Below are 10,939 nucleotides of genomic sequence, written 5' to 3'. Positions count from 1 at the left end.
TTTTTTTTTTTTTTTTTTTTTTTTTGTTGTTGCTAAATCAGTTTTATTGAAAGCGTTTGGGGTGCATTTAATTGGAATATCTGCATTTTAGAATCACGTGATTGTATTGTATTAATGATGTATGTGTTAGAAGAACACAACTCTCCACAATGGTATGATATTGTCCACTTTGAGCATAAAGTCTCGTGGCTTTGCTTTGGGCTTCCCCCAAAGGCCTCATACAAATGGAGAGAGTATTCCTTCATTATAAACCTATGATCATTCCTAAATTAACCAATGTGGGACCTTGGTCATCCAATGTATCATCATTCAGTTGTTCATTTTCCAAGATAACAAAATGCTAACTACTTGGTATTTTCCACCGTAAGACTTACAAGTATATTTTCATAATTTTTTAATCAATGTTCTGCTAATGATATTGCAGTCTGATGAACCTGTAATTGAGGACGATGACGACGAAGATGATGAAGAAGATGATGACAAGGACGAGGATGATGCTGAAGGTAGGTGAATATTGAACAAGTAACCTTGTACATGGATTTCCTCATAAATTTCTTTATTTAACTCTTAAGTTCCTTACTTTTTCCTGTATTGTGCATATGATTACGCATTATAGCCTTTTCCAAATCTCATCAATTCATTTGGTTGATTCTGATATAAGGTGAATACAAGAAGGAGCCTTGGGAGTTGAGTTATTGTTTTCTTCAGCATTTTCTCCACTCGGTTGCTTTCTAAAGCTAAATATGATTGAATTTGTGGAATTCTTTATGTTATTTTCTTATTCATTGTTCATGTGCAGTGGTGCAGGGCATATAAACGAGTTTAAGTTTTGATTAACAGAGACTTGATCAGTAATTTTATCTAGTGAATGCAGATAATTTATGTTTCTTTCCATTTAGTTTGGAATGTTGCCTTGATCTCTCTCTGTCTTGTGTCCGTGTGTTGCACATGCATTACTTGGTTAGTATCTGTTGTGAGAATAGAGTTTCTTGTGGCAGGGCACGGAGAGGCCAGTGGCAGGTCGAAGCAAAGCAGAAGCGAAAAAAAGAGTCGCAAAGCAATGCTGAAACTTGGAATGAAGCCAATCCCGAGTGTGAGCCGTGTCACGGTCAAGAAGAGCAAGAATGTTGGTTTTCTCGACATCTGAAGTTCGATTTTCTAAATCGATTCAGTCCCAGATACGTCTAATATCGATGTCATTTTCATTGCAGATTCTTTTTGTCATTTCGAAACCAGATGTCTTCAAGAGCCCGACTTCCGATACCTACGTCATTTTTGGGGAAGCAAAGATTGAAGATTTGAGCTCCCAGCTACAGACCCAGGCTGCAGAGCAGTTCAAGGCTCCTAATTTGAGTAATTTGACATCAAAGCCTGAGGCACCAACCATTGCTCAAGATGACGAAGTAGTCGATGAGTCCGGGGTTGAACCGAAGGACATCGAACTGGTGATGACTCAAGCTGGGGTATCGAGACCAAGGGCCGTGAAAGCACTCAAAGCAGCGGATGGTGATATCGTGTCTGCCATTATGGAACTTACAAATTAATAAGAGAGCTCTATCAGGTGGAGTGTTGGAATCTTTTCTTCCTTCTTTTCCCCCCTCTGTTTCAGCTGCAGAATTTGAAGTTCTGAGATTTTAATGTTTTATAAACTCTGGATTGATTATGAGTTCAACTATGTACTATTTCTTTCATGGGGTTCTTCACATTGGATAATAGGATCATTTTACTTAAAACACGAAAGGATAATAGTAATTATTCTAGAACATAACATCGGCCTAGCATTCTCTGGTGCTCTTGTTGGACACCCAGTAAGAATAGTGACCGTTGTAGCTTTCTCTGGTGCTCTTGTTGGACATCCAGTAAGAATAGTGACCGTTGTAGTATTATGATAAAGATAGTAATTATTTTTCTTGTTGTAATCTATGCGTCCGTACGAGAAATTTATTGATGTATGAAACATACAATGATGCACGAAGTCCTGAACATTTTACAGCATAATGTTTAATGTTGGATGATGAAAGTCCCACATCGGTTAATTTAGAGACTGATCATGGGTTTATAAGTGAGGAATACTAACTCCATTGGTATGAGACATTTTGGGAAGCCCAAAGCAAAGCCATGAGAGCTTATGCTCAAAGTGGATAATATCATACCATTGTGGAGATGCTTGTACCTTTACGAGAACTTCATTGAAGACTAAGTTGTCAAGAGATGACAAAGGCTTATTGACCTCAAAGTAGTAACGAAAAATGACGACAAGAATAAATAGGTCAAATTCAGTTTAGACTTGTAGCTCTTGTTGACGAGGTTAAAATATGAAAGTAATACATGACTTGAGTATTTTAAGAAATAATCAGTAACTGACCTCACTATTAGGATTGGGGAATGCAAACACATGCGATAATGATTAGGGACCTCGCCTCCATTCCAGATAAATTGGATGTGTAGTACTTTCAGAAATAATCAGTAACTGACCTCACTATTAGGATTGGGGAATGCAAACACATGCGATAATGATTAGGGACCTCGCCTCCATTCCAGATAAATTGGATGTGTAGTACTTTCCTACACGAGTCACACGTGTGAGTGTGAGTGTGAGCCCTAAGCCCACCAGGCAGCTCGCACACCCTCTAGACCTATCATAGTTGGACTAGTTGCCCGTAATCGAACGTCTGGAGGTACAGTAAACCCTTGAATATGTCAAGCTTACTTCGCACTTTTGTCATCATACTTTTGATAAGTCTTAAAATGAGTATTTATTGTTAGTATGAAATTAATTTTTTTATCCAATTCGGTAAAATATATGAAATTTATAGATGAAATATTAATAAAGACTTTAGATATTTTTATATTATAAATTTAGTTTATATACTTTTATTGTAGTGTTAATACGGCGCTTGAACTTTAAATAGGATCGGATAGATTTTTTAATTTTAATATTTTCTAATAAATATATGAATTTTTTTTAAAAGTCTAAAAAGCCCCTAATATATTTAGTAGTGTAAAGAATAATTGGTTAATTAATTATAAAATAATTTTTATGTCTAATATATCTTAAATTTTTTATTCATAAATTTTTTTAAAAGTGAAATAAAATTAAAAATAGAAGAATTTATTAAATAATACAAAATTTAAAGCTAATAATTATTGATTTAATTTATTACTTAATACCAAAATCCTTAATCGAACCCGGACCCGGACCCGGACCCGAATTAGCTCCTATAAATATGTGGAGCCAGTTTGAGATTTAGGGTTTCTTCTGTCGTCAAAAGCTTTCTGTGGTTTTCAACTCATTTCTAACGCCATGACTGCTCAGACCCAGGAAGAGCTTCTCGCCGCTCAGCTAGAGGAGCAAAAGATTAATGTAATTTCTCTCTATTTCATGACTTTTCCTTGCTAGAACTGAAATATTTGTCACAAGGAACTCAGTTTAAGATTTGTCACAGTGACTTGTGGTAGTTTAAAATCATATCTGTAATGACGGATTTTCTTATCTTCAATCATTTTGTGACTTGGACCATTTGGTTCTTCGATTCCAATGTTTTGTTATTTCGAAATTCCAGTACTTCAAATTATTTACTCTGTTTCAAGTCATATTCGGGTTTAGTCTTGGAGAAGATTTGTTTTGGTTTTTTGAAACCGTTTTCGAGGGCATTTAATTTGAAAGTTGGCATTTTAGAATCATGTGTTTGAATTGTATCAATGATGTGAGTAGTATCATCAATCAAGAAATGAAATATGTGGTTGAGGGTTTTACATTTCCGATTCTGCAACAGTCGGTTGTAGATATTTTATGTCGATTCCTCGAGATAAAAATGAGAACTGCTGTATTTTCCACCGTAAAAGTATATTTTCATAATTTTGTACCAACTTTCTGCTAATGATATTGCAGTCTGATGAACCTGTAATTGAAGAGGAGGACGATGACGACGATGATGAAGAAGACGATGAGAAAGATGAGGATGATGCTGAAGGTAACTGAACATTTGAAGAGTTAACATTGGACAAAGATTCCTTCGTTGACTCTCCATCGTGCATATGATTATGCATTTATAGGCGTTTCCAAATACCATCAGTTCATTTGGTTAATTCTGCTATTAGGTTGATGCAAGAACAGAGAATTAGAAGTTGAATTAATTGTTTCGTTCAGCATTTTCTTCACACGGATGCTATCTTAAGCGGTGCAGTGCATATATTTGTGCGTGTGGCTGTGATCATAATATAACTTATAAATGGGATGAGTAATACTGTATAAGTGTTTGGATTTTTTTATGTTTTGTTCATTCAGGTTTGAAAAGAGACCAGAAATAACATTCTATCTTCTACATCCTGCACATGACAGGACACACATCCAGTGTCCGACAAGATCTGAATTTAAAGTTCTGAATTCACAATCTTTTTAAATTTTGATTTGTGAGTGGTTCTGTAAATTTGGATAGGAAACTTGGGGATAATTTAAATGGTTGGGATACTGACTTTGGACCATTTTATGATATGGTGCATCCAAATGGAGCTTTAGGATCGAATCATTGTGTCGTTTAGCATTTGGGCACATCTGGAAACTTCCCTCTATGTTGAATTTGTGAACTTGTGGCCTGATTCTCAATGATGCGTGCTTGTTTATTCTCCATTCTCATATATGATATATGTAATCGTTTAACTTCAATAAATGATTTCAGGATGGCCTTAACCTAATTCCTGATACATTCTCCATTCAGTTAGATTGTGTTGCATTTTCCATTTGTTGTATTGTGTATGTGCTGCATATACTATATTTGTTTGGAACATGTTATATGAGTTCGGAGTTTCCGGTGGCAGGGCATGGAGAGGCCAGTGGCAGGTCTAGGCAAAGCAGAAGTGAAAAAAAGAGTCGCAAAGCAATGTTGAAACTAGGAATGAAGCCAATTCCTGGCGTGAGCCGCGTCACTATCAAGAAGAGCAAGAATGTTCGTTTTTTTTTAATACCCGAAATTAGAATTTCTAAAATATTGTCAGCTCGATCATCTCGATCATCTGCTCTCGAAAGATACATCTGAAACCTGTGACAATTTTCTCTGCAGATTCTTTTTGTCATTTCAAAACCAGATGTTTTCAAGAGTCCTACTTCAGATACCTACATTATCTTTGGGGAAGCCAAGATTGAAGATTTGAGCTCCCAACTACAAACCCAAGCTGCAGAGCAGTTCAAGGCACCTAATTTGAGTAACTTGACATCAAAGCCTGAGCCATCAACCGTGGTTCAAGACGACGAAGTAGTCGATGAGGATGGGGTCGAACCCAAGGACATTGAACTGGTGATGACTCAAGCTGGTGTGTCGAGACCAAAGGCCGTGAAAGCACTCAAAGCAGCTGATGGTGATATCGTATCTGCTATAATGGAGCTTACAAATTAATGAGTACGAGGTCAGTGTTTTAATATGGAGTGTTGAAATCATTTTGCCTTGTTTTACCATATGTTGTACCCGCAAAATTTGAAGTTGAGAGATTGAATGATTCTGTAAACTTTCATATCAGTTCTATGTTACATTAAAGCATGCGGCGGTTCTAATACTACGTGCCTTCCTTCTGAGATGATAGTTTTTATTTAATTGGTTTGTGAATTTTGGTGCCATGGAGATGATGGATCTTGTCCTATTATTATTTTGCCTAAAATTCTAGGAGATTTCTAATACTATGGCAGATATTACTAGAGAGGTCGATACTACTAGAGATGTTCATAGACCGGGGAGGAGACAAGGAACTTTATCCATTCTTGCCATTTATAATCTAAAAAACAGTGTACAAATTTGCATCCATAGTCCTCAATGGTATGATATTAAATCAAACCTATTCACCCATCTCCACATTTGTATAATTTTGTCTACTTTGAGTATTATATATCCATGATCATTCCCTAAATTAGCGACTTTCATCTTAACATATTGTTAGGATTGTTGGGAGTGAATTCCACGTTGGCTAATTTAGGGAATTACCATAGGTTCATAAGTAAGGAATACATTTTTGTTGGTATGAGACATTTTGGGGAGCCCAAAGTAAAGCCGTAAAATTTATGCTTAAAGTGGACGATATCATACCATTGTGGAGGCTCGTGATTCATAACCCCCTAGGCTTTATCATAGTTCATCGTGACCCACGTGTGCAAGCATGGGTCCACCAAGTGGGCTAACAAACCCCCTAGGCGTGGTTGTCGGACCATCACTCACTAAGAGTTCCCATAGTTTATAGTCATGACATAATATGTGATGCAAAACAAACCTCCAGCATTTCTAGCATAGTAAGTGTGTGAATTATGCTTACAAATTCTTGTGCATTTTTTATGGCATAACTTAGCTTCATGGTATTTTCTATGGAAGTTTATGCGATCATAACGTTCAAATTCCATATCACACGTAAACATCATGACATAATCAGAATACAATGTGGCTTATCACGGCATAACATAGCTTGTCATGGTATAACATGGCATAACATGACATATCAGTACATAATATAACATATAAGCATGACATATCAGTATAGCATATCGTTACCTAGCATAGTTTATCGTAGCCTACTATCACATGGCATAACATGACTTATCATAACATGACATATCATATCATAACATAATATCACATAGCATAGCGTAACATAACATAACATAACATTCAAGCATATGACACATGTAGAATACGTGTCATCATACATAAGACAATTCTTCCGACCAAACTAATAGTGAAATCACTTACTTGGTTTGGTCTAAGGCGTTCCTTATCGATCAATTTAACATATATTTTCCCACAAGATCATATCAAGACATGACATGAACACACCTAGTTAGAAGTATCTATTAATTCAAATTCAAATTTAGTAAAAAAAAATCTTATAAGAATCGATTCAAAGTATATGTTCGGCATAAGATCAAAACTGGTACAAATGTTAGAATTTTAAAAAATGCACCAAATTCTCTTCGGAGTAGATTTACAATTGAAGTATCCATGACAATAGAAATCTTTCAAGAACAAGATGAATAAAAACAAAAATTGAAAGTTGGGAGGGAACAACAATACGAATTTCAAAGAAGAGGAAATTTTTTTTACATGAACCATAAACATTGAACACAATATGCTATATTATTATCATCAACACAATATCTCGATTATAATCAATATGAGATTCATAAACATTGCGCACAAGAGGCTATATTATGATCATCAACACGAGTTTCGTATATATGTTCACTAAGGTTAAAGGTTTATACATATCTTCAACTTTATTGAACTCGGCTTGGGCTTGGGCTAGGTCGAGCATGGGACCATTGGTTGGCCACCGATGAATGAGAAATGGGACTAGGCCTCGTCTTTCCACTATTACTTTTTTCTTTATGTAATCGGGGTCCCTTAGCACAATAAATCCATACCCAATTGATTCGGAAAAAGGCAATAAAATATAAAATATCCTGACCAACTAGACTACAACAAATTTATTAAAAAAATATCAGAGTTGTATTTAAAAAAAAAACACTCATAAAAATTTAAAAATATTATTGAAACTACAATTATTTAAAAAACAGAAAAAACAAGTGTAATTTTTTTTTTATTGTAATTATATAAACAAAAAAATAGTTTATCCACAATTATTAAATTATCTTCAAACCTTCTTAACATTATTTTTGAGAAAATATTTTTTTAAATGTGATAAGAGTATTTATTAATTTTTTTTAAAAAATATAATTAAATACATTAATCAATTTTTTAAAAATTTAAACGTCTTTTTAAACCTTTTAAAAGTATTTTTGAGATAAAAGGGTTTTTTTTATCCAACTACTTCCCAAAAAAAAAAAAAAAAATTTATTGTTAAAAATTTTACTTAATTTTTAATTTTTAATCAAATAGAGCAGTTTAAATAAATAGGATACAAGCTATCAACTAATACGTATCGAAACTATAAACTAACTAAATTTGAGAATAAAATAAAATATACTACTAATCACTCCAGTTACTAGCCCTGTCTTCGGCATTCTCTCCTTGCGGTTAAACGACTTCGGGCATGGCCAACTCCCATAGTGTGATGGGCAGTGTGTACAAGGCCTAAGAACGTCTTGGTATTGGATTCGCTCTTCTGTTAGCATGAACATGAATTATATTCTATTTGTTTACTTAAAAAACATAAAAGAAAAAATTTTAACTGATTACGAATATGTAAAATATATTTTATAATTAATTATTATAATATATTATCTAAATATTATATATTAAAACTTAAAATTAATAAATTATAATAAAAATTTAGCAGAAATTTCTTGTCATACATATATTTTATAATACATATATAATTTTCATATTTTTAAAGTTTTAAGATTAAAATAGCAACTAAAATTAGTTTTTTTTTTTTTTTTTTTAAAGAGAAAAATAAAAAAAGAATAATAAATAAAAAGGAAATAAGAACAAAAGGTCACGTCGGTCCTCTATCGACCTGGTAGCCCAGGCTCTGGGTTACCCCATCGCCTCTGTCGTCGTCTTCTTCTTCTTTCTTCTCTCTGTTTGTTCAGTTCCAGAAAAGCGAAATTGCTTGGATCTGCTTTTCTCTTTTCTCTTCCCAAAGGTGAATTTCTGCAATCTTTTCCCTTCCTTTTCTGCAATTCCTTCAATTCCAATCAATGCTTCTCTAACAGTTCTACCCCTTTTGCGTCTCTTTTTTCGTTTTGAATCGGGAGGCCTTTTTTTTTTTTGGTTTAAAATCTTGGTTTCTTAGAGGTTTTTTGATAACTTGTAGAAATTGGTGCTGTTTGGATCTTCGTTGGGTTTTTTCGATTGGTTTCTGTGGTCTATTTGGAATGCAAATATTGTAGTGGGAAATTTGAAGTACTGTTATTATTGTATTCTTGTATTTCATGCTCTGTATTTGGTGGAATGATTCTACTTGGAAGTGGTGCTAGTTATATGGTGATTGTTGTGGCTGGAGTAGAATGTTTTCCTGACTGTTTTTTTGGTTTGGTGGGATTTGGACATTTATGAATTTGGTGTGATTGATTTATCAATCTTTTCTCTATTGTGAGTAATTGTTTAAACATAGTTTCTAGAAGGTATTAGTGTTACCATTTATTCGATTATGTTTCTTGACCAAGAGATTGGAGGTTCGAACTAAAAGAAAAAGATAATCAAAATTGACTCATAGTTAGCAGTATGTTTGCCTAGAAGGTGCTTGTGTGAATGTTTCATTTATTTACCTCGAGATTTAGCTCGATCTTCTTTTTTCGCCTTAAGATTTAGAAGTTGAGATAGAAGGATTCTTTCTTAGGTATGCAAGTTGGTTTGTTTTCTTGTGCTTTTGAACTAGTTATGTTCGAGTTTTATGAACTTCTCTCATTTCATTTGAGCTGGGATTCACTGTATGGTTTGGTTCTTTTTAGTTCCTTTTCGTTTTGCTTGTGATTACTGCACTTCTTATCTCTATTTGAAGTTGATTTAGTCTTATATATACTGCAAAAAAGCTTGACATTATGCTGAGATAATGTTTTGGTGGCTGAGGAGTTCAGGGATAAGTTTTGGTGTTCTCCCCATTATATATTTTAGTAGGGAGAAGGAGAAGAGAGGATGTCGAATGGTCGGAACACCCATTGGTGTTATAGATGCAGAAGTTCGGTACGTCCTCGAGGTAGAGATGCAGTTTGCCCCAACTGCAATGGAGGATTTATCCACGAACTCGATGATATGGTGCATGGAAACCCATTTGAATTCTTTGGTTTGGATGATGATGATGAAGTTCACAATCATGGTATGGGAGCATTCTCTGCTTTTATGAGACAGCGGTTAGCTGAAAGAAACGACATGAGGGGAAGATCAGAGTCTGTTTTCGAGCTTAGCCCGGGATTTGGACCGCTATTAGTATTTGGTGGTCAAGTTCCAATGAGAAACAGCAGGTTGGAAGCTCTCTTCAATGGGGCTCCTGGCGTTGGCCTTACACGAGGCAATAGCGGCAACTACTTTATAGGCCCTGGACTGGAGGAGCTATTTGAACAGCTTTCAGCAAATGGTCATCGCGGCCCTCCGCCAGCATCTAGATCATCAATTGATGCAATACCAACTGTTGGGATCGCGCAACAACATCTTCGCTCGGATTCACATTGTCCAGTTTGCAAAGAAAAATTTGAACTCGGGTCTGAAGCTAGGCAGATGCCCTGTAGTCACATGTACCACTCAGATTGTATTGTTCCATGGCTAGTCCAACACAACTCTTGTCCTGTCTGTCGCCAGGAACTGCCACCACAGGGAGTAGTGGTCGGGGGCGGAGGTGGGGGACATATCGCCAATGGTCAAAACGAAAGCAGCAGCTACAACAGCGGTAATGGCTCCAGTGTGAATCTGGGCAGACGCAATCCATTCTCTAATCTGTGGCCATTTAGGTCGTCTAGTTCAAGGTCCAACCATGGCGGAGCAGGGACTAGTGAAGCGACGAACCACCAGATGGGGTATTCGGGATATCGATACACTAATTCACCATGAATTGAAGTATGGAGATGGTTTGTTTGTAGTAAAAAGGGGTGCCCTGGCTCTGTATGAAGATACACACAGGGTGTTGTATTTTTTGTACAAATTTTCGTATGTAAATGACCTTATAATTAGTAGCTGCTTATTGCTTCTGCTGTTGTTTCCCTCATCTTCCAACTCAATTAGTATATGAATGGGGAAAAATATTTCATTGCCTCTTGCTGGACTGCTGTTTGTATGTATGTGTATGTATATGTGTATATATATATATATATTAACATTCTACACGTCTAAAAACTAATTAAGCCTTATTTTTTGGAGATTGAAATCACTCTACAAGCAAGATCAATCTAAGGAATTTAGCCATTGTAAAGAAAATCACAAAGCTTCTTTTGCTTATGGCTTTGATTTGGGCTTCCCCAAAAGGCCTCCTCGTATCATTTCCATTCCCTAAATTAGTCGATGTGGAA

General features: G+C 35.5%; 3 protein-coding genes across 4 annotated transcripts in view; all 3 read left to right on the top strand.

Annotated features, from left to right (window-relative positions):
- Positions 1–1,698, top strand: part of LOC111467280 (nascent polypeptide-associated complex subunit alpha-like protein 1) — a 2,580-nt gene extending 882 nt beyond the window's left edge. Inside the window, exons 2-4 of the mRNA XM_023112138.1 lie at positions 425–503; positions 999–1,126; positions 1,212–1,698. Coding sequence (XP_022967906.1) covers positions 425–503; positions 999–1,126; positions 1,212–1,544 — 540 coding nt within the window. The 3' untranslated portion in view covers positions 1,545–1,698. The remainder of the gene's footprint in view (positions 1–424; positions 504–998; positions 1,127–1,211) is intronic.
- A 1,544-nt stretch (positions 1,699–3,242) lies between these two features.
- On the top strand, positions 3,243–5,572 carry LOC111467279 (nascent polypeptide-associated complex subunit alpha-like protein 1). Its single transcript, XM_023112137.1, has 4 exons — positions 3,243–3,364; positions 3,893–3,974; positions 4,819–4,946; positions 5,061–5,572. The coding sequence occupies exons 1-4, from the start codon at positions 3,305–3,307 to the stop codon at positions 5,391–5,393; spliced, it is 603 nt and encodes a 200-aa protein (XP_022967905.1). The 5' UTR covers positions 3,243–3,304; the 3' UTR covers positions 5,394–5,572.
- A 2,852-nt stretch (positions 5,573–8,424) lies between these two features.
- LOC111467242 (probable E3 ubiquitin-protein ligase RHC1A) lies at positions 8,425–10,685 on the top strand. 2 transcript variants are annotated; one of them, XM_023112094.1, is made up of 2 exons: positions 8,425–8,583; positions 9,518–10,685. In XM_023112094.1, the coding sequence occupies exon 2, from the start codon at positions 9,576–9,578 to the stop codon at positions 10,482–10,484; it is 909 nt and encodes a 302-aa protein (XP_022967862.1). In that variant the 5' UTR covers positions 8,425–8,583; positions 9,518–9,575; the 3' UTR covers positions 10,485–10,685. The 2 variants fall into 2 exon arrangements, with proteins under 2 accessions (XP_022967862.1, XP_022967863.1); XM_023112095.1 differs by having other exon boundaries at positions 9,513–10,685.
- The last annotated feature ends 254 nt before the right edge of the window (positions 10,686–10,939 follow it).

Source organism: Cucurbita maxima, unplaced genomic scaffold, assembly GCF_002738345.1.
Source record: "Cucurbita maxima cultivar Rimu unplaced genomic scaffold, Cmax_1.0 Cma_Scf00033, whole genome shotgun sequence".
Classification (NCBI taxonomy): Eukaryota; Viridiplantae; Streptophyta; class Magnoliopsida; order Cucurbitales; family Cucurbitaceae; genus Cucurbita; species Cucurbita maxima.
The sequence above is the reverse complement of the archived record's forward strand: the minus strand, read 5'-3'. Positions and strand labels throughout refer to the sequence as shown.

What these genes read in the sequence shown, in the direction of transcription:
- LOC111467242 (XM_023112094.1), top strand. Translation starts at nt 9,576, where the DNA reads ATGTCGAATGGTCGGAACACCCATTGGTGTTATAGATGCAGAAGTTCG.
- LOC111467279 (XM_023112137.1), top strand. Translation starts at nt 3,305, where the DNA reads ATGACTGCTCAGACCCAGGAAGAGCTTCTCGCCGCTCAGCTAGAGGAG. An exon ending in AGATGAGGATGATGCTGAAG is followed by an intron (nt 3,975 to 4,818) that starts GTAACTGAACAT and finishes TTCCGGTGGCAG; the next exon opens with GGCATGGAGAGGCCAGTGGC. An exon ending in CTATCAAGAAGAGCAAGAAT is followed by an intron (nt 4,947 to 5,060) that starts GTTCGTTTTTTT and finishes TTTTCTCTGCAG; the next exon opens with ATTCTTTTTGTCATTTCAAA.